This window comes from Heterodontus francisci, chromosome 5 (assembly GCF_036365525.1).
Source record: "Heterodontus francisci isolate sHetFra1 chromosome 5, sHetFra1.hap1, whole genome shotgun sequence".
NCBI lineage: Eukaryota > Metazoa > Chordata > Chondrichthyes > Heterodontiformes > Heterodontidae > Heterodontus > Heterodontus francisci.
Genome location: NC_090375.1, coordinates 176,354,474 through 176,378,358, shown reverse-complemented (window position 1 = coordinate 176,378,358; position 23,885 = coordinate 176,354,474). Strand labels below are relative to the sequence as shown.

Genomic DNA, 23,885 nt, shown 5'->3' with positions numbered 1-23,885 from the left:
GCGGAATAACAGAGGATAATGCCTCTCTTAACCACCTTATGCAACACGACCTTCACATCAGCAGCCATGCAATGTAGTCAGGCATTGGACTGATCTGTCATTTGCTCGCAGACTTGTGCCCATCCCCGTTCAGCCTTAGCAAAGGCTGCAAGTGGGTTGAGCTACTTTTCGGATCCTTTCAGATGCTAAGAATTTTTGTTCCTCTATTTGACTTCTGCATGGTTTTTAAAATTTCATTTGCACAAAATTATCTGCTCCCACTAATGTGGCTCCTGCATGTGTCCAAGTTGGCACCTGGAGCCATCAATTATATAAGTGGGCTGATGGCATAAAATTTGAGTGGTGCGAGCACATTACTTTTCTAGTGAAATTTTCACCAGTCTCAGAAGTTTAACACTCATTCCACTAGTATATCAGAACAGGCCCACTATTATTTATAAAACGTGACCGTACAGAAACAGGCCATTTGACCAACAATCTAGACTAGTTTTTTAACCCACAAAAGGCACGTCTTCCAATTTCACACTCAGACTTCTCATATCCTTTTAATATTGCTCATTTTCAAGCAACCATCTGACTTCCTTTGACAAGAATTTATGAACTCTGACAGAAATGTGCAAATTCTAACCACCCTTCGTGTAAATATTTTTCTAACGGCCCATTGAAATCTTTTTTAGTTTTTTATCATATCAATGCTGCCTTGTGACTGTCTCATTGACCAGTGGGAACAATTGATTGCTATTATTATCATCCTTTTCTAATCAGGTCACCCCTTAGCTGTTGTGAAGAACACTCCTAAATAAGTCTCTCTGCATAACTGTAACCTCTGATCCCGAGAAACATACTAGTGAACCTGCACTGCAACTTTTCCATTGCTTTTATGTCCTTTCTTTAATTGGGTGTCAAAATCTGTACATAGTGCAACTAAGGACTTGTTTTTATGTTCCTAGATGTAAAGTCAAGAATTGTATTAGCCTTTTTATGACACTGTCCATGTCACTCTTAATGACCTGTGCATCTGCAGACCAAAGCTTGCTCTTTATTTCACTTAAAGTATTATCATTTGATGTGCATTTCTGTTCTCCCTCCTTCTCCTCCTCCTTCAAAAATATATTGCTTCATATTTTTCTAACAGTACTGTATTTGCTACCTATCCACTCATCCTGTTAGCCTATTTAGACCCACCTGCAATCTTTCATTATCCTCATCACTGCCTATGATAGCCCCACTTGATATCAGCAAATATCCCATAGACTTGTGAAAAGTTGTAGTCTGCACTCTAACGGTTCTTCCTCGTTTCCCTCAAGGTCCTCATGTAACTATCCAGATCCCTGTTGTTAGTCTATGTCTAGCTTAAGTTTGTGTAACTACTTTGTCTCTTTGAATAGCAATCTTTGCAAAAAGTTCTTCACTCACCTCTCATGATTCTGCAATCCTAGTATCCACACCTGCTCTGAAAACTCAGGCAAAATACTTGATCTAGTATCTGCCATTTTCTCCACTCGAAGCTTGCTTCATCTCATGACAGCTTACACTTAACTTCCTCTTACTAATGTGCTTGTATGAAGCCTTTAAATTCTTCACAATTTAATGACTTTCTCATTCCTAACTTCAAATTTCCCATTTATATAGCTTTGCTGTATCTTAACAGTTAAATCTGTGTCACATGATCCATTGCCACATTTTTGTCATTTTTCCAATTCTAATTTTCTTTATGCATTTCATTGTTTTGGCACTATAAACTTGCCGCACTGTAATTACCCAGTTTAGCCCCTGGTTGGATTTGTGCTCAATCTGAGCATCAGAGAGCACCTCTGGAAAATTTGAACTGGCATGTGCCAGCTCATGTTACCTCTGGGTAAGTTTTAATTTCAAGATTTAGGTTTATCTTTAGTCATTTGATTATAATTTCAAACTAGCTCATCTGTGGCATCGCACATGAGGAGTAAAGCCAAGTGCAGTCCGCAGGTGAAATGGAGGTAGAGACATACATTATTATTCTCCATCTTTCCTCCCCCCACCACCCCCTGCCCCAATATCAAGTTATCCTTGTTACTACCCATTAAATCCCTTGCCCCCTAAACTGTTTAATCCGGCAAATATCACAATTGCTATTCTTCTTTGAAATACTTCTGCACTGTATTGTTCCCCCTCTCCTTTCTTTCCTCCCTCCCTCGAATCTCTCTCTGTCAATGCATCTGCGTACTTAACTCTTTTCTCCCAACCCCGTAGCCACTTGCTTCATGCTGGTATTGCTCATATTTTCTCTGGGCTCCTTCAGCTGTGTTGTGGGTAACCAACACTGTCTACCTATTCCTTCTCCCATGATACTGATGGATATGTTGTGCAGAGCTGTGGTGTATTTTGTTCAGGAAAAGAAGGTTGTAAAGTATGCATGTGAAATTATGACAATGTAATGAAGTTACTGTAACTGAAAACTTTAATTGAGCGCCTGTACAACTTGCTGATTACTGTTTATATCTTGGTGCTTCTCTACATTGCTTCAGGTTGTGAAAACAGGCGGGACACCGAAGATTCCAGATTGTTTCCAGCGCACCCCTAAAAAGCTTACTATCCCAGACAAAGCAGAGATCCTTGCAGTGAATGTGGATTCCAAGGGTAAGTGCAGCAGCTGGTCTATCGGTATAGCTCTGATTTTCCTGCGGAAAATGAATGATCCAGTGCCTCACTTGAACCAAGCTCTCGCCATTGATTAGCTAAAGCAAATGTCAAAGAATGCTATTAATCTTCGTATTAATGTAGGATTAGTATAAAATGGGTGGTTGAAGGTCGGCACAGACTTGGTGGGCCGAAGGGCCTGTTTCAGTGCTGTATCTCTCTATGACTATAAATGCAGTAACTTCAATCCACAATTGTTTACTAAGGCCATTAGTGTAATTGCTACAGCACCATCTTTAAGAACCATATTTACAGTAGTGCATTTGTGAGGGACAGTGTTTTGATACAGGTTAAGAATTTAATCTCAGGATATTGCCCTCATGATAGTGGGACTATCCTAGTTCTGTTTTGAGCATGGAGGGACAAATGTATGTGCTTGACAGAATCACTGTAAAAGTCACTGTCAGTTAATGACATTAGAAAATGTATTGGTGTAATCCTAATGCTATAAAGAAAAATCACAAATTGGGCTTTTGTACCACCTCTATTTTAAAACTGTAGGTGCACCCTGATGACTTAATGAGTGAACATACATCGTAAGGCTGAACTATACAGACCAGGAAGATCAATGTTTGAGTCTCTGGTCTGCATTGATAATCTGTTGGCAGTGTTTAGGATATTAAAATTGGCTTCTGCAACCCTGGGGGAAAAGCAGCCCGGACTTCTCTTCTGGACACTCCAGCAATCCCTGCGGGCAAGGCTGCATGATGAGTGAGAATAGGAGTTGGCTTGACAGGAGAACATATGAATTAGGAGCAGGAGTAGGCCAATCGGTCCCTAGAGCCTGCTCCGCCCTTCAATAAGTTCATGGCTGACCTGATTACTCCACGTTTCCACCTACCCCCAATAACATTTCACCCCCCTGCTTATCAAGAATCTATCTACCTCTGCCTTAAAAATATTCAAAGACTCTGCTTCCACCTTTTGAGGAAGAGAATTCCAAAGACTCGACCCTCAGAGGAAAAAATTTCTCTACATCTCTGTCTTAAATGGGTGACTCTTTATTTTTAAACAGTGACCCCCCCCGAGTTCTAGATTCTCCCACAAGGGGAAACATCCTTTCCACATCCACCCTGTCAAGACCCCTCAGGATCTTGTATGTTTCAATCAAGTCACCTCTTACTCTTCTAAATTCCAGCGGATACAAGCCTAGCCTGTCCAATCTTCCCTCGTAAGACAGTCTATCCATTCAAATATTAGTCCAGTAAACCTTCTCTGAACTGTCTCCGATGCATTTACATCCTTCCTTTAAATGAGGAGACCAGTATTGTGCACAGTATTCCAGATGTGGTCTCATTAATGCCCTGTATAGCTGAAGCATAACCTCCCTAATTTTGTATTCAGTTCCCCTCACAATAAACAATAACATTCTATTAGCTTTCCTAATTGAATGCTGTACCTGCATACTAACCTTATGAGATTCATGCACTAGGGCACCCAGATCCCTCTTCATCTCAGAGCTCTGCAATCTCTCACCATTTAAATTATATGCTTTTTTATTCTTCCTGCCAAAATGGACAATTTCACATTTTCCCACATTATACCCCTTTTGCCAGGTCTTTGCCCACTCATTTAACCTATCTATATCCCTTTGTAACCTCCTTCTGTCCTCTTCACAACTTACCTTCCCACCTATCTTTGTGTCATCAGCAAATTTAGCAACCATACCTTCGATCCCTTCATCTAAGTCATTTATATAAATTGTAAAAAGTTGAGGCCCCAGCACAGATCCTTGTGGCACACCACTCGTTACATTTTGCCAACCAGAAAATGGCCCATTCATGCCGACTGTTTGTTTCCTGTTAGCTAGCCAATCTTCTATCCATGCCAATATGTTACCCACCAAACCATGAGCTTTTATTTTCTGCAATAATCTCATCACCTTATCAAATGCCTTCTGGAAATCTAAGTACAATACCTCCACCGGTTCCCCTTTATCCACAGCACGTGTAACTCCCTCAAAGAACTCCAATAAATTAGTTAAACATGATTTCCCTTTCACAAAACAATGTTGACTCTGCCCGATTACCTTGAATTTTTTCTAAATGTCCTGCTATAACATCTTTAATAATAGCTTTTAACATTTTCTCAAAGACAGATTTTAAGCTAACGGGCTTGTAGCTTCCTGCTTTGTCTCCCTCCCTTTATGAATAAAGGAGTTACATTTGCTATTTTCCAATCTAACGGAACCTTCCCTGAACTAACGCATCAACTATCTCACTAGCCACTTCCTTTAAGACCCTAGGATGAAGCCCATCAGGACCCGGGGACTTGTCAGCTCACAGCTCCAACAATTTATTCAGTACCCCTTCCCTGGTGATAGTAATTTTCTTGAGTTCCTCCCTCCCTTCCATTTCCTGATTTATAGCTAATACTGGGATGTTACTTTTATCCTCGATAGTGAAGACCGATGCAAAATACCTGTTCAATTCATCTGCCGTCTCCTTACTATCCATTGATTCCCCAGACTCACTTTCTGTCGGACCAATGCTCACTTTGTTAAATCATTTTCTTTTTAAAAATATCTATAGAAACTCTTACTATCTGTCTTTATATTTCTAGCTATCTTCCTCTCATACTCTAATTTTACCTTCCTTATCAATCGTTAGTCATTCTTTGCTGTTTTTTATATTCTGTCCAATCTTCTGACGTGTCTCCCATCTTTGCACAATTATATGCTTTTTCTTGAAGTCTGATACTATCTTTAACTGTTTTAGTTAACCACGGATGGCAGGTCCCACCCTTGGAATTTTTCTTTTTCGTTGAAACGTATCTGTTCTGTGTATTCTGAAAGATCCCTTAAATGTTTGCCACTACATCTCTATTGACCTATCCCTTCGGTTATCATTTGCCAGTTCACATTAGCTAGCTCTGCTTTCATGCCCTTATTTAAGTTTAAAATGCTAGTCTTGGACCCACTCTTCGCTCCCTCAAACTGAATGTAAAATTCAATCATGATCACTGCTACCTAGGGGTACCTTCACTCTGAGGTCATTAATTAATCCTATCTCGTTGCACAATACCAGGTCTAGTATAATGTGCTCTCTGGTTGGCTCCAGAATGTACTGGTCCAAGAAATTATCCCGAAAACATTTTATGTACTCCTCATCTAGGCTGCCTATGCCCATCTGATTTTTCCAGTCTATATGTAGTTTAAAATCCCCCATAATTATCGCCGTACCTTTCTGACAAGCTGCCATTATTTCTTCCTTTATACCCATTCTACAGTGTAGTTAATGTTAGGCGGCCTGTACACCATTCCCACAAGTGACTTCTTGCCTTTATGATTTCTCATCTCTATCCAAACTGCTTCGACATCCTGGTTTCCTGAACTTGGGTCATCCCCCTCTATTGTGCTAATACCATCATTAATTAACAGAGCTACCCCTCCACCTTTTCCTAGCCCTCTAACTGCAAATGACCTAGCAACTTGCACTGTTTATGCTGAAACAATGCGTTTGGCTACTTGGGTAAGATGTTCATTGACCTATACTTCAGCTTAGAAGTTGAATGTTAACTATTCTACCACAAGTTGCATCTCTCACAAACCTAGACCTGTCTTTACTTGACATGATGTACATGGCATCTGGACAGGTACTTGAATGAGGAAGGCATAGAGGGATATGGAATTAATGCAGGCAGGTGGGATTAGTATAGATAGGCATTATGGTCGACATGGACGCGGTGGGCCGAAGGGCCTGTTTCTATGCTGTACAACTCTATGACTGTTGTTTCCCTGGAGTATGTGGAAAATGAACAGATATTTTCCGTCTCTCCGTTATCCCTCCATCCCCCAAAAAGGGAATTTGGTACCATAGGTTTGAGCTGCCCTCTGGTCCCTTGCTGTAATAGGTGCTGTTTTGTACAATGTTTGTTGCCTGGTTATTTAAAAATTGGTTGTTTGGGGATGTTAACTCCTGAACTAAAGATTATGATCAAAATGTAAACAGAACAGTTCATTTCAGAAGGCTTAGTCTGTACTTCAGTCTTATTTGTTGACAATAATTGTGGGATGTTTATATAATAGATGGTCACCTGATAGATGTGTGATTCAATAATGTCTATTAAAACTATGCTGCCAGGTGTTCATACTGTGCTGAAGACAGGTAGCTGGGTACGCTACTGTATCTTTGACCTAGCTACAGGAAAAGCTGAACAGGAACATAACTTTCCTACAAGCAGTGTTGCTTTCCTTGGCCAGAATGAGCGCAATGTGGCAATTTACACAGCTGGGCAGGTATGTACTACATTAATTTTCTATCTCTTCATAAATTCTAATCCAATAGCATAATCCATAGTTAGGTTGGTGGTTGTTACTAGGCTAAGAATCCACAAGCTGTGCATTTAGATCACACCATGGCAGGTTGAGCAACTGAACTCAATAAATCTGGTACAAAAACAAAAAGTGCTGGAAATACTCAGCAGGTCAGGCAGCATTTGTGTAGAGAGAGAAGCAAAGTTAACATTTCAGGACTGTGACCTTTCATCAGAACTGGCAAAGGTTAGGAAAGAATTAGGTTTTAAGCAAGTGAAGTGGAGCGGGGTGGGGGAAAAGAACAAAGGGGAAGGTGTTTGATAGGGCAGAGGGAGATTAAATAACAAAGCTGTCCTGGTACAAAGGCAAGGCGTGTGTTAATGCTTGTGGTGAAAGACAAAGCATTAGTCCAGAGAGACTGTTAATAGCAGAATAATGATCAGTTCTGACTACATGAAAAGCAGGCACATGGTTAAAAAAATAAAATATTAAAAAAGGCCAGTCAGGCTCTGATATTAAACTCAGTGTTCAGTCCGCAAGGCTGTAGAGTACCTAATCGAAGGATCAGATGCTGCTCCTCGAGCTTGGAATGCCACAATAGCGCCTCTGATATGTTTTTCCATTTTCCTCAACCTAGGATTCCCCCTACTGTGGTTGACGGGGCCTTCAACCGTGTTCGGCCCATTTCCCGCACTTCTGCCCTCACACCTTCCCCTCTCTCCCAGAACTGCGACCGGGTTCCCTTGTCCTCACTTTCCACCTCACCAGCCTCCACATCCAGAGGATTATCCTCCGCTATTTCCGCCACTTACAGCGTGATGCCACCACCAAATGCATCTTCACCTCACTGCCCCTGTCAGCATTCCGAAGGGATTGTTCCCTCCACGACGCCCTGGTCCACTCCATTACCCCCGACACCTCATCCCCTTCCCATGCAGTTGCAGGAGGTGTATATAATACCTGCCCTATTACCTTGTCTTTTCTCACTGCCCAAGGCCCCAAATACTCCTTTCAGGTGAAGTAGTGATTTACTGGTACCTCTTTCAATTTAGTATATTGTATTCGCTGCTTACAGTGTGGTCGTCTTTATATTGGGGAGACCGAATGCAGATTGGGTGACTGCTTTGCTGAACGCCTCCGCTCAGTCCGAAAGCATGATCCCGAGCTTCCGGTTGCTTGCCATTTCAACATTTCCCCCCTGCTCTCATGCCAACATTTCTGTCTTTGGTCTGCTCCAATGTTCCAGTGAACATCAACGCAAGCTCGTTGAGCAGCACCTGATCTTTCGATTAGGTACTCTACAGCCTTGCAGACTGAACATTGAGTTCAATTTTTTCAGAGCATGACTGGCATTTTTAAAATTTATTTTTTAACCATCTGCCTGCTTTTCATGTAGTCAGAGCTGATCATTATTCTGCTATTAACAGTCTAATGCTTTGTCTTTCACCACAAGCATTAACGCACATTTTGCCTTTGTCCCAGGACAGCTTTGTTATTTAATCTCCCTTTGCCCTATCAAACACCTTCCCCTTTGTTCTCTCCCTCACCCCTCGCCCCTTCACTTGCTTAAAACCTAATTCTTTCCTAACCTTTGCCAGTCCTGATAAAATGTTAACTTTGCTTCTCTCTCCACAGACGCTGCCGGACCTGCTGAGTATTTCCAGCACTTTTTGGTTTTTATTTCAGATTTCCAGCATCTGCAGTATTTTGCTTTCAATACATCTGGTAATTTTTGAACAGAATATAACGGCAAAAATACCTGGATTGTTGTAAAAACTGAATTGGTTTGTGATCATTTTCAGAGAAAGGAATCCTTTACTCTTGCCTGGCGAAGCATAAATGCCTTTGGGGCAACTTGGGATGGATAGTAAATACAGCTTTGCCAGTGTCAGCCATAACCCATGAACAAAGTATTAATAAAAGTCTGGATTATGCATTTTCTTCCTCACTTGGTCAGTCTCTCCGTACACGTAAATTACTTTGTTGGAAATCATTCAGACGTTGTCCCTTCTAAGAAATCTGAACTTTTGTGTTGGCATTTTTACTAGATGATTTTCCTGTACTTCATGGATACCCCCTCCCAATGTTAAAACCAAGACCAAGTCCCTTATGATCACAGTGTGATAGGACAGGCTTTGGATTGCCCCATAACTCATAAGGGGCTAAAACAGACTTAGACCTCCAACCCCTGCAGTCAATTAGAGGAGAGTCTTGAATTCAATTGACACAAAGTCTGAGAAAGTATTGCAGTAGTTAAGGTGGGGCGTTAGGTCATTTTAAATAAAAAATTATTTCAAAAAATTTGTTGACCGTTGGCTGGGATGATTTCACAATTGGTAAATAGTAAGAAATGAATCAAATTAACAGTTCTTTTTCAGTTTTGTGCCTCTCCAACAACAGCAACTTTAGTGCCTTCAACATAATGAAGCATCCCAAGATGCTTCACAGGCACATTATAAAACAAAAATATGACTGCGAATTGCATAAGATGTTAGGCCAGATAACCCAAAAGCTTGGTCGAAGAGGTAGGTAAAGGAAGAAAGTAAGTAAGAGAGGTGGAGAGGTGTAGGGAGGGTATTCAGAGTTTAGGGCCCAAGCAACTGAAGGCACGGCCACCAGTAGTGGAGTGATTCAAAATTAGGGATCCTCAAGAGGCCAGAATTGGATGAGTGCAGATATCTCGGAAGGTTGTGGGGCTGGAGGAGATTAGACATAGGGGAGGGGCGAGGCTGTGGAGAGACTTAAAAACAAAGGGTTAGAATTTTAAAAACAAAACTTTGCTTGATTGGGAGCCAATGTAGGTCAGCAAGCACAGGGGATATAGGCAAGTAGGACTTGGTGCGAGTTAGGACATGGGCAACAGAGTTTTGGATGACCCCAAGTTTATGAAGGATAGAATATGGGAGACTTGCCATTCGTACATTGGAATAGTTAAGTCTAGAGGTAACAAAGGCATGAATGAATGTTTCAGCAGCAGGTGAGCTAAGGCAGGGTGAAGTCAGGCACTGTTATGAAGGTTGAAATAGGTGGTCTCCATGATGGCATGAATATGTGGTCAGAAGATCTTCTTGGGCTCAAATATCATTGAGTTTGTGAACAGTCTGGTTTAGTCTCAGATAGTTACAAGGGAGAAGGATGGAATTGCTAGCTAGGGAATGCAGTTTGGAGTGGGGACTGAAAACAATGGCTTCTGTCTTCCCAGTATTTAATTGGAGGAAATTGCTGCTCATCCAGTACTGGATGTCAGATAAGTAGTCTGATGATTTAACAGTGGAGAAGTTGAGTGAGGTGGTGGTGAAGTAGAGCTGAGTGTTGGCAGTGTACAAGTGAAAACTAATGTTGTGCTTTTGGGTGATGTCGCCGAGGAGCAGCATGTAGATGAGAAATAGGAATCTCCCAGGAGCTTACTTGGCTGTGGGATTGGTTGAGCGGGGGTAAGGGAAGAAATTTTTAAGTCATGGTGGTCGAGCCATTGTGTGGAGTAGGCTTGCTAGATCAGTTGGTTGCTTCCTGCACGTCATTTTCATGTCAGTATTCCAGGATTTGTCTTGAGTCCTGAGAGGCAGCTGTTTTTTTTTGTAAACTTATTCATGGGTTATGAACATGGCTGGCAAGGCCAGCATTTATTGTTCATCCCTAATTACCTTTGAGAAGGTGTTGGTGAGCCATTTTATGGAACTGCTGCAGTCCATGTGGTGAATGTACTCCCACAGGGCTGTCGGGTAGTTCCAGGATTTTGACCCAGTGACAATGAAGGAACAGTGATTCATGCCACCCCATCTTGGAAATGTAACTTGGGTGGTGGTGTTCCCATGTGCCTGCTACCCTTCTAAAACATTACAGGTTTGCAAGGTGCCGTTGATGAAGCGTTGGCGAGTTGGTGCAGTGCATCTTATAAATGGTACACGCTGCAGCCACGTTGTACTGATAGTGGAGGGAATGAATGGTAAGGTAGTGGATGGAGTGCTGATCAAGCAGCTGTTTTGTTCTGGATGGTGTTGATCATGAGTAATGTTGGAGCTGCACTTAGCCAGGCAAGTGGGAGTATTCCATCACACACCTAACTTGTGCCTTGGAGGTGGTGGAAATGCTTTGGGCAGTCAGGAGGTGACCCACTTTCCACCGAATACTTGTTTGTTCTAGTACTAGCATACAACTCCTGGACTATGGGACAGGTTTTATAAGCTGAAAATTTACATACTTAATTTTCCCTCTCCTGCACTACCCCCCCCCCCCACCCAAAACAGAAAAGTATATTTACCTAATGTACACAGATCATCAGAAAGCTGAGGTTTGCACCAATTTGCTGAGTTGTTACAGTTGGAACAAAACTTTGGTTGAACAGTTGCTTAATTACTTTAGGTAATAGATTCAAGATGTAACTTGTGTTCATCCCTGATGAGTAGTACTCCAAGAGAAGCTCTTAACTAATGCTACTTGTGCAATAGCCACCCTTGGACAAAATGTGTAGAATTCCTCTGAACGTTTTTGTGTTTGAAGCACTTGGTCTTTCCAACAGGTATTGTTGTGTTGATGTTGGAGATATTCAGTTTGAATATGCAGTGCAGCTGGCCTTAATGTCTATGTAGTCCTAGTGTTAGTTTGTGTGATTTTGCATGTGCAGGTTCAAAGAGCTAAGGTGGTTAGATTCCTTATTTTTTGTAAGAAACAATTTTTTTTTGAAGTTTTATTAATATAAAGGGGTCTGAAAAGAAATTTGTACCATGATCATTATTTAGTGTTGCTCCATTGTTTTCATTTCTCATCTACATGCTGCCCCTCTGTGACCTCATCCAAAGACACGATGTCCGATTACAATTGACAACACCCCAGTCCTAACACTGTTATCAGGCAATTTGTCTGTATTCCCCTTCCTTGGCCAATGTATAAGGCTGAACCAGACTGTTCACAGCCTCTTGAGTCTTAGTTGACCCAGAACTGAGATTCTGACTCCATATTCTCTCCATCAAAAATGATGTCATCTTCTATGTCCGAACATCTCCTGTCTCCACCCACTTCTCCATTTATCTTGCGTTTTGGTTACCTTCAGACTCAACTTCTGTTGCTTTCCTAGCCAGTCTCGCATTTCACCCTCCATGAACTTAAACATCCAAAACTTCACTGCCCATATTCTAACCTGCGCAAAGTTCCGCTCATCCATCACCTTTGTGCTCGCTGGCCTATATTGCCTCCAAATTCACCCACACCACAATTTAAAAATTCTTTATTCAAAATGCTCCATGGTCTCTCCCCTCCCTATCTCTGCAACCTCAGAACTCTGCATTCCTCCAACTTTTGCCTCTTGTGCATACCCGATTTCCTTTACCTCACCATTGGTGGCTCTGCATTCAGTCACTTAGGCCCCGAATTCTGGGATTCATTGCATAAATCTCTCTGCTTCTCCACCTCTCAAGATGTCCCTTAAACCCCGTCCCCTGCTTTGACCAAGCTTTTAGTCACCTGTCTTAATATTTCTTTCTTTGGCTCAGTGTCAGTGTTGTTCTTAATATACTCCTGTGCAGATTGGACGTTTTCCTAAGTTAAAGGTGCTGTGTAAATACAAGCTGTTGTGCATATTACATTCCTGCTGTTGTGCTTAATGTTGCATTCTCTGCTCAGAGTTAAAGGTGTTTATAGGTTGGAGGGACAGAAGGTCATCTGATTAAAAGGGCAACATAAAAGGATAATGTTCCCAGGTAACTCCCCTCTTCCCCACACCTGTGAGATGATGGCACCTCTTATTCGTATGCAGAGGTTGAAAGTCAAAAACTGTGACTATATGTGCAGTAGGAAATCTAATATTTTCTGATGAATTATAAAAAGTATACCTCCTTTTAATTCCTTTTTTTTATACTTTAGACTAGATAGATTTAGACCTAATGTTGGTTTGTAGATAACAATGAATCGAGAGAGATGATATGCGATTTTAGTGTAGATCTGAAGGTTGCTTACCAAAACCAACTAGTGTCTAGAGGCTGAAACTGCATTATGACAGTTGATGTGACAACGTTGAATGGTAAATGTTGATTGAACAATTTGTAATAAAAAATGTTGACAGAAAAGTGTGGCCAAAAATTTAGTGAAGTATGGGTGTCTTCCTCATTGCAGGTAGTATGGTGACCTTGTCAGTTAAGATTTTTAATATATGGCAGATGTTTGTATGTTTAAATGGCAAGTTAAATTCGTAACATACTGCTTCCTTTCGGGAAAATGTAATTTTTCTTAACTTTGCCATGCTCTCATAAATAAAATTCAGCTGAAATTTCTATTCACAACTAAGTTTTGAAGCATCTGCTTGATTTTGTGTTGAGTAATTTTTTTTTTACTGAGTCTTGACATTTTGGTCATATGCTATCCTAGCTGGTGTGACAGAAAATCAGATAATTGAACAGTAAATTATCTTAAATTTTTGACCTTCCTTTATATTTTGTAGCTCAGTATGTTTGTGATGACAACAGTTCACAGACTATTTAAATCAGCTATGAATTATGTGAATTCTAGAGAAATTCATGTGGATCACAAGTTTAGGATATTTGAGAATACATTTTTCTGATTGTGTATTTTTATATTTAGGAATCTCCCATCATCCTCAGGGATGGGAATGGCACAATCTACCCAATGGCTAAAGATTGTATGGGTGGAATCCGTGATCCTGACTGGTTAGATCTTCCACCGATTACAAGCCTCGGAATGGGTATCCATTCTTTGACCAATCTTCCTGCAAATTCATCCATTAAGAAGAAAGCAGCTGTCATAGTAATGGCTGTCGAGGTAGGTTGATCAACATAATAAAGTAAAGGTTAACTATCCCAAATTTATTGTATAGATGTTTCGGATTCATCATTGTTCTGTATTAATATGCTAAATATTAATCAGTAAAACACAGATGACTTTCTTCAAACGTAAAATACCAAGTGTAATCTTCATCTGAACCAGGCTTAGAGTGAGTGGTAGTTGGACTAGGCGACACAGGTATAATTCTGTAATTTTAGTCAAAATTCTGTCCTTTTTGCGTATAATACTTTTGATCCGTCATTTTTTGTTAAAAAGCAAAACTGAGGGCAATTTGGGAAGCAAAGGAGTTTCTTTGTACAGGTGGAGGAGCAGGGAGATGCAAAACTGTGATCCCACGACTGGTGGGAGGATGTAATAAGTATGTGACAAGTTTACATAATGCCATAATGCAGTTTACACTATAAATGGGGACTTAAGAAATTATGATTGCAAAGGTTGACAGGGAGTGTGTGCAGGCGTAATGTCTTCAATATATTAAACATCTGTACTGCATTTGTGATGGGCCTGTCAGGTATATGTAGGTATTTAAACTAGGAAAATGCATGGCTTATGTAAATTTCTGATAGTGGAGTTTAGTGCCACTTGTGTTGCAGGTTAACTTACGGGTTGGTTTTCCGGGTCTGGCATTCGGACTCTGGTCGGGTTTCCTTTGCACACCTTTACCAAGCACCGCAACACCTTGCTTGCGTGCCCAATACCAGGTACCATCCCAACAGCTTCACCTAGATTATTGACTAAGATGGTGGAGAGCAACAGCTGCCACACCAATTGCTGTGTGACACTAGCAACCAGTCCCCACATACAGCCACTGCCATCAATGACAACCCTCTGTCTATGACAATGGGAGAAAGCAAACCCAGCACTAGAGGTCATTTATAGAGGGATGAATTGAAAAGCAGAGAAGTTGTTGTACTTGTCTAGAATTTTGGGTTAGACCACACTTGGTGCATTGTGAACAGTTCTGGTCACCATAATCGCATTGGCCAAGATGCAAAAAGGATTCCTAAGGTTGATGCCATTAATGAGAGGATATACCCATCAGGAAAGGCTGAATAGGCTAAGGCTCTTTGCCTGAGAAAAGATTTGGCTGAGAATTATGTAAAAGAGATCTTTTAAATTTGTGAAGGGGTTTGATAGGGTAGATGTAGCGCATATGTTTCATTTGGTGGTGGAAATCAAAACTTGGGGCTGTAAAATATAACAAATCACCACTTAGGCCAGATGGCCTGTTTCTGTGCTGTACATTCAAGGTAAAATTTGGCACTGCCACATAGTGATCGGACAGGTGACCAAAAACTTGGTCAAAGCGGAGGTTAAAGAGGTGCAAAGGTTTAGGGAGGAAATTGCAGACGTTAGGCCGAGGCACCTGAAGGCAGGTTGCTGATGCTGAAGTAGTTAAAAATGGGGGGTGTGCAAGAGGCTAGAATTGGAGCAGTGCAGAGATCTGAGGATTGTAGGGCTGGAAGAGGTTAGAGATAGGGAGAGGTGAGGTCCTGGAGGGATTTGAAAACAAGATTGAGAATTTTAAGAGGCATTGGGGGACTGGAGGCCACATTGGTCAGTGCACAGAGGGGTGATGGATAAAGGTGATTTGGTGTGCATTAGGACACGGGCAGTGCAATTTTGGATGAGGTCAAGGTTTGGGGTGGGAGGCCAGCCAGGACAGCATTGGAATATATCTATAACAATGGATAGAATTGGAGGAAATTTCTTCTAATTTTAGAACATATTTTTAAAGGAACTAGATTATCATTGGGTCCATTTTAAATGCTACTCACTATCTGGCACCAGCTGTGTACTACTTGTCTTCCTGCAGTGAATTATTGAGTCTCCAGAAAGAGCGCCTGGCATGGCTTTAAATGAACATTTGGTCTTGGTGTGTAAATGGTTAAAAAAAGACCCGTCTGAGACCTAACGGGGAACATTTTACATTGAAATAATGCTCTATTTAACCCTACCTCCCAGCAAATCATTTTTTTAAAATATTGTGCCACACAAAATGTTTACTTGATCCAGGCTGTTACTAAAGTTTAAAAACTAGCGCTCATGATTGGTAATTGATAGAAATTGAAAAGAGAAGTTATCTTTTGTTCTACTGCTGAACAAGAGATTGTTATCTAGAAGGTTCTTTAAATGAAATTGGTTAATTGTGGAACTGTTTATACTATTGTAGCCTTTTTAATAAACTAATTTTTTTTACTTTTAAAAAAAAATTAATTGCCATTAAATTACTATAATAATTAGTGGAAATGCTTTCATCAAATTAAGATGTTTTTAACTTGCTTATTTCGTTTCACAGTTCATTGGTTTTAAGATTGTCATGCAAATGTGCTATGTTGAATGATTTTCTTTTAATCCACCAGCTGGAAACCTGAATCAATTTTTTTTTTAAAGAAACCGTTAAAAGCTGTCTGTATATTAGCAGCTAAAGATGGCCATCTAGTTTGCATCACTGTATACCACATTCCAATGCATTGAGGTAGAGACAGATTGTCTGCACAGACCCATCAAGAACAGTGACCTGGGAATCTGAGTGAACGACAGATCCTGTCACCATTAGCAAAGCATCAAGGCCATCACCTGAATATTAAACTGGTGGAGATGAACCACTCAAACCTAATCACTTGAACAATGGGACCCTAGTTGTGAGAAGGGAATTCTTAGACATGGACTGATTAAGTTGCAAGAGGGAATACACACTGGTAACCACGATACTTGAATAACTGGGTGACGGTCATGTGACAGGCCCACCATCAGTGTGCTTAAGCTGGTATTTTCTCTACTACAACCAGACAAGCAGTTTGACACTGAAAAGAAAAGACCTATGTCGGGTCCTCCTTCCTTTATCCCTCCCCAATCCACCTTTCAAGCTTCAAAGCCTGCCTGCTGATCATGAGCACCGAGCATATCCCTGCTGCAGACAGAAACTCCTTGAAGGAAATCAGCCGCATTGCTGTCTCCAGGAGAACAACCGAATCAGCAGGCCACATCTTAAAATTGGAAGTCTCAGGGCCACCAAAGGAAAATCCTGCTACCATTAACTCAGCCTGAAGCCAGCCGAGTCACCAACCTCCACAGCCTGCATACCCCCTTTATTTCTCTGGACTCTAATTCGATCAATCTATCCTTCCCCACTGTGTAACCTATTTGTGTGTGAGTGAAAGTTGGAGCATAGTTTATTACTTGACTTAAATCGGTTTAAGTACAATAAAGCTAAACTTAAAACCTGTCCGATTGGTTCTTTTTATGATTACGACGTGTAAATAGTTAAACACTCGCTGAATTGTCAAGTACATCCACTTCAAAAAGCAATAAACCCCCAGTTGTGATCAAACAAGGAGAGGGGAAAGAGGGAAGCCCTCAGACCCCCTCCTCACTCGACTGTAACAAGATGTGGAAAAAAAATCAACTTTTATCTGATCTTTTGGTTCTTGCCATCATGGTGGGTGTGGGGTTTGCGCCGCAACATTACATTCAAGAAAGTTTACGTGCACTTCCTATACTCTAAAATACTTAGTCAGACCAAAGTCTTGATTAGCATTCAGTACAATGATACCAAAAGTGAAACCTTCAATTTATACCTTGTATGAAAAGGGCAGAGAAATTTAGCTGTGTGTACATGCGGATGTTAGATATTCATACAGGCAATTATTAAACTATTCATATTGTGCACTAAATCTCCCCAAATATTTATGATTTCTTTTGTTAATTTCTACAGAAGCAAGCATTAATGCAGCACATATTGAGATGTGATTATGAAGCCTCCAGGCAGTACTTGATGAATCTTGAGCAGGCTGTTCTGTTGGAACAAACGCCACAAGCATTAAATACATTCCTAAGCAATCGGTGTGATGGGAATCGTAATGTCTTGCATGCCTGTGTATCTGTCTGTTTTCCCACGAGCAATAAAGAGACAAAAGAGGAAGAAGGTGAGTTAAAACTGTTTGTGATCTGTTATTTGTGCATAAAAGCTTTTTTGATCAACATAGAACTGAAAGTTTTTAGAAAATGTGCTTTTCTCTGTTAATAAAGCTGCATTAAAGATTGGTTTGTTTAATGCCTGTCCAGTCCGATCAATCTCTTTAAAAATTACACAGCTTAAATACTAGTGAGGATAGTGTTTTAGACAGTTCATCTGGTGAGCAGAGATTACTCTATAACCAGTCTTGGACATATATTATTATGCAACCTCTGAGGGATATGGAGATAGTGTGGGATTTAGGTAAAAGATCAGCCATGAGTGTATTGAATGGTGGAGCAGGCTCCAAGAACTGAACGGCCTACTCCTGCTCCTATTTCTTATGTTCCTATAACGCATCTGCAATTAGACCTTCTACTTGAAGGCTATTTCTTTTCAAAAGCTTTGATTAATCGGTTAAAAAACACAGAATTGTTACAGCACAGAAGGAGGCTATTCGGCCCATCGTGGCTGCACTGGCTCTCCAAGAGAGAGCCATTACCCTGTCTTGTCCCCATAGCCCTGTACATTCTGCCTTTTCAGAAATACTGTCTAATTCCCTGTTGAATGCCTCGATTGAACCTGCTGGCAGTGCAATCCAGATCCTAACATTTCGCTATGTGAACAAGCTTTTCCTTGTTGTCATTGCTTCTTTTGCGAGTTACCTTAAATCTGAGCCCCCTCATCCTCGATCCTTTCATGAATGGGAACAGTTTCTCCCTATTTACTCTGTCCAGACCCCTCATGATTTCGAATACCTCAATCAAATCTCCTCTCGGCCTTCTCCAAGGAAAACAGTCCAAAGCCTGATGTGATGTACTTCTGGAATGCCGACTGCATCAGCTTGCGCCATTTATTGTCAGTCTGTCATCAGGATAGAAATATTTAAATTTTAGCCCATTACTGCTCCTTCCTCTTAATAATTCGGCATCTGAGTTTCAGACATGGTTTAGCACAGGGATGAGAAAGTTCTGCCAAATGGGAGATTTCTAACATTCGGGTTTTGGAAATCTGCATTTTTCCAGTCCAAAAAAGCTTTATTTGTCGCTGTCTGTGACCAACAACGGGCTGCCTGGGTGGGGAAGAGAGCTGATTGGTGGTTACATACACACGAACATAAGAATTAGGAGCAGAAGTAGGCCATTTGGCCTCTCTAGCCTACTCTGTCATTCAATAAGATCATGGCTGATCTGTGTCTCAAATTCCACACTCCCATCTACCCATCTAAGCTTTGATTCTCTTGCCTAACAAGAATCTATCTATCCTGCCTTAAAATTATGCAATGACCCCGTCTCCACCACCTTCTGAGGCGGAGTGTTCCAAAGTCGCACAACCCTCAGAAAAAATTTCTCCTCATCTCTGTCCTAAAAAGGCGACCCTTAATTTTAAAACAGTGCCACCTAGTTCTGGACACGCCCACAAGAGGAAACATCCTTTCCACATCCACCTTGTCCAGACTGTTCAGAATGTTATAAACTTCAATCAAATCTCACCTCACTCTTCTAAACTCCAGTGAAAATAAGCTCAGTCTGTCCGACCTTTCCTCGTAAGACAACTCGCTCATTCCAGGCATAAATCTAGTAAACCTCCTCTGAACAACCTCATTTACAACCTTCCTTAAATGAGACCAAAACTGCACACCGTATTCGAGATGTGGTCTCACCATTGCCCTGTATAACTGAAGCATGACATCATTACTTTTATTTTTCAATTCTTGTCATAATAAAGGATAGCATTCCATTAGCCTATTTTATTACTTGCTGTACCTGCATACTAACTTTTTCTGTGACTCCTGCACTGGAACACCTAGATCCCTCTGCACCTCGGAGTTCTGCAGTCTTTCTCCGTTTAAGTAATCTTTTTTTTATTTCTGTCAAAGGGAACAACTTCACATTTTCCCACATTATACTCTATCTGCCAGATTTTTGCCCGCTTACTCAACTTATCTATATCGGTCTGCAAGCTCCTTATGTCCTCTTCACAAGATAGTTTCCTACCTACCTTTGTGTCATTTGCAAATTTAGCTACCATGCCATTGCTCCCCTTATCTAAGTCATTGATATAAATTGTAAAAAGTTGAGGGCCCAGCACAGACCCCTGCGGGACTCCACTCGTCACATCCTGCCTTTCAGAAAAGGACCCATTTATACATACTCTGTTTTCTGCCAGCCAACCAGTCTTGTAGCCACGCTAATATGTTATCCCCTATACCAAGATCCCCTGCTTTGCGCAGTAACCTTTCTTGTGGCACCTTGTCAAATACCTTCTGGAAATCCAAGTACAATCCGTCAACAGGCTCCCCTTTATCCACGGCACATGTTATTCCTTCAAAGAATTCCAATAAATTGGTTAACCATGATTTCCCTTTCACAAAATGATGCTGATTATTCCCAATTACCAGTCTGATGGAACCTTTCCAGAATCTAGTGAATTTTGAAAAATTAACACTAACGCATCTGCTATCTCATTAGCCAACTCTTTTAAGACCTTAGGAAGAATCCCATCAGCACCCGTGGACTTGCCAGCCCGCAGCTCCAACAGTTTTCTCTGTACCGTTTCCATGGTGATTGTAATTTCACCAAGTTCCTCTCTTCCTTCCCCCTCCTGATGTATAGCTATTACTGGAATGTTTTTTGTATCCTCTATAGTGAAGACAGAAGCAAAATATTCATTTCATCCACCATTTCTTTATTATATACTATTAGCTCCCCATTCTCTCTCTAGAGGATCAACGCTTTACTTTATTCTTTTCTAAATACCTGTAGAAACTCTTGTTATCCGTTTTTACATTTCTAGTTAGCTTCCTCTTGTACTCTAATTTCTTTCTCCTGATTAGCCTTTTAGTCATTTTCTGCCATTCGTTATATTCTGACCAATCACCGTTGCGCAATTATATATGCCTTTTCCTTAAGTTTGATACTTTCTTTAACTACAGATTTTGGGTCCTCCCCTTAGAATTTTTCTTTGTCGTAGGAATATACTTATCCTGAAGATTCTGAAATATCCCCTTGAATGTCTGCCACTGCTTCTCTATTGATCTGTCTCCTAGCCTAGTAACCCAAGTCACTTCAGTTAGCTCAGCTAGACAGCTCAGTTTCTATTAATACTGAACTAAATTTTTAGAAAACATCCTAATCAAGTTGAAGTGTAATTCCTTTACTCAGCATAGGGGTGACCCGAGTGTTTTATCTCCGTGGGTGTTATAGTTCTGGAGGCTCAAACCATGTTTCTCTTAATTTACAAGTTTTTCAACTTACTGATTATTGGCAGATCTTGGCATTGAGTTAGGATTTATCCTGTGGGGCAACAGTACTAAAACAGTGCTTTAAAAAAAAAGCAAACAAGAAATAATTGAAAATGGATTAAGTTGCTTAGATGTTGAGGGCAGGATTGTCTGGGCTCAGGGATTATGTAGGCTATAGGCCACAGTTTGGTAAACCCCTGCTCCAGCATAACGTTTTGTCCTTCAGCAAAAGCTGAAGTAATAAATTAAGCATGCATGGTGCAGTTCTGACCAGATAATACTCTGGCCAAGACCTTTCCTTATCAGACAGGTACTCCAGAATTAATAGTCTGAAATTTGTGTTATTTAAAATGTATTCTGGGTAATTGATCATTTTATGGTCACATAGTCTTTGAAGTTGTCAACTTTACCACACTCATCTCTATTTAACTGTTGACCTGGCTAAGTAAGAGGATGATTCTGTTTATCTTAACCTGTTTATTCAAGTCTGGTAAATTTTATTCAGTATAATATAAAAGCCGTGCAGACTTGCTACAGATTTATGACCTTGAAGTAACATTTCCATTTATTAGCAAATATGTGAAAGTTGTATTGGCTGTTGAAAATAATTTGGAGGAGTGTGAGGAAAAGAACATGGAGAACCATTTTATATGTACTCTTCAAGAATCCTGAGAGCACATCAGAATGCTGCACTGTTTCTCATGGGAAGTTCCATGAAACAACTCTCGATTGGATTATTCCATCATCTTGATGGAAGGAAAATCAGAATGGGGTTGGGGGAGCTTTTGAACAGCTTTTAAGTACAAATATATTTCATACAAAGTTCACTTCTGAATTAATTTCTGTGCCAAACACATTTTGGGAAACCTACATTGGTGAATGAGGTGAAACCTAAAATGATTTCTGTATTTGAGGTGTATTTTGAGACTTGCTTGTGATTTGAATTCTATTCCTTTTGTATCATTGTTTTGGAGACCTAGTGACTTAAGTATTTCTGTCCCACAGAAGCAGAGCGCTCTGAGAGGAATACGTTTGCAGAGAGGCTATCGGCAGTAGAGGCCATTGCAAATGCCATTTCAGTGGTTTCGAGTAACAGTAGTGGTAACAGGACCGGCCCATCTAGCAGTCGCAGGTATGTGCAAATACAAAGATAATCTGTTCTAGTTGCTAGAGACTATTTTGTGCCAATCATCCAAATGCAGCATGGACCTACCCACTCTCCCAGGTGGATGTCTCTGAAAGACTAAGCTCTGATCAAATATTTTTATCAGGGGTAGAGGAGAGAAGCTGGGATAAGAAGGAAGTTTGTGGCAACTATTACTATTCAATTCTTGGGGGTGGGGTGATTGACAAGATAGCTGTTAAGTTGTTTAAAAGTGAAGATTTCTACTTTATTTTTAATTGGAACTTCAGGGATCCAAGATAAATTGAATGTTTTGGTGTCAGCTTCTGGAAAGGAAGGGAAAGCCTTGCAGCGCATTTCAAACTTTTTGTGAGCACATTAATGGCTGAAGCTGTCTTGATCTGGTCAATAAACCAGATTCTGCATAGCCCATTTGGACTGAAAGATAAGCCAATATGATTCCAATTGTGCATTTGATATGCAGTGTGTGTAATTGGGTCATGCTAAGAAATGAGGTTTTACTCTAAAATAAATAAATGTCTTGCACGAATTTCTCCTTCCAGTTTAAGATTGCGTGAAATGATGAGGCGCTCACTGCGGGCTGCAGGCTTAGGACGTCATGAATCTGGTGCTTCATCCAGTGACCATCAGGACCCAGTATCTCCTCCTATTGCCCCACTTAGCTGGGCACCAGATCCACCTGCAATTGATCCAGGTTTGAGTGTTTCCTGATTTTATTAGAAAATTACTAGAATCTAGCATTCAGCAAATTAAAGTTTTAGCAACAATGTTTGAGGATTTGGCTGCTATAAAATGAAATTTTGTTAGGTATTTGTGAACATTTATGAAGTAGACACACATCTAGGACATCCTTGTGAGTACACACAAAAAACATTTGATCACGCTGAGGAGACAACTGCCATATTCCCTTTTATTTCAAGCTCGTATTCAGTTGTACAGGTGCAGAACATTTGTGTTAATACCCATATTGGTCTTGGCATTGTAGCCAGTGTTCATTTGTTCTTCGTCTGGAAGTATGATAAGTGTCTGAATAGGAATGAAAGATTTGCATTTATATAGCACCTATCATGAGCTTTAGACATCCTGAAACACTTTGCAGGCAATGAAATAGTTTTGTGTAATCACTGTTCTAGCGTAAGAAACATAGGCAATTTGCGATCCCATTAACTGCAGTGAAATAATTTGAGATAATCTGAAAGAGAAATGATGACCACGGCACTAGACGAACTCTGCTGCTGCTGTTCCATTAGCACTGTGAGGTCTTTTACATCCACCTCAGAGAGCAGACAGGACCTCAATTTAACACAACATTGAAAAAGCCAGCATTACTTTTTCAGTACTGCACTGATGAGCACATAATTTATATTGCTATAAGTCTCTAGAGTGGGGCTTTATTCCACATCCTTCCAACTTCAGTGAGAGTGGTATCACTGAGCCTAAGACAACACTTGTCCTTGCCATACAGAGGAAGTTACAATGATATCTTGTTCAATTTACTTTTTGAGTGATGCATTCTTAGTTGTTTATGTGCATTTCATCTTCTAGATTGTATTGAGGTGTGATTGTGGGATCATACTTCTGGGCATATTAAATCCTCAGCTTTGGGAAGCAAACCATCTTCACTACTTAAAATTAATATTTCTAAGTTGTGTAGGTTTAAATACTTTACTGGGCTTGGCAAAGTTTTCAGTGTTTTTCCAAAAGTCATTGAAAACTGTAGTTTTAGAATGATGTCTTTTTTGTACCAGACACCTGAATTGGGGTGTAGATCAATATACAAACATCATCTGTTGATGTTGGGATTTGGTGA

At 40.6% G+C, this 23,885-nt stretch overlaps 1 protein-coding gene across 6 annotated transcripts in view; it reads left to right on the top strand.

Moving 5' to 3' along the window:
* The window catches only part of ubr5 (ubiquitin protein ligase E3 component n-recognin 5), a 166,482-nt gene that overhangs the window by 64,273 nt on the left and 78,324 nt on the right, over window positions 1-23,885 (top strand). For 5 of the 6 annotated variants that reach the window (XM_068032394.1, XM_068032393.1, XM_068032391.1 and 2 more), the window contains 6 exons: window positions 2,508-2,619; window positions 6,762-6,916; window positions 13,508-13,705; window positions 17,448-17,658; window positions 21,937-22,063; window positions 22,618-22,769. In XM_068032394.1, the coding sequence (XP_067888495.1) occupies window positions 2,508-2,619; window positions 6,762-6,916; window positions 13,508-13,705; window positions 17,448-17,658; window positions 21,937-22,063; window positions 22,618-22,769 (955 nt within the window). The remainder of the gene's footprint in view (window positions 1-2,507; window positions 2,620-6,761; window positions 6,917-13,507; window positions 13,706-17,447; window positions 17,659-21,936; window positions 22,064-22,617; window positions 22,770-23,885) is intronic. The other variant, XM_068032392.1, reaches the window with a different exon arrangement.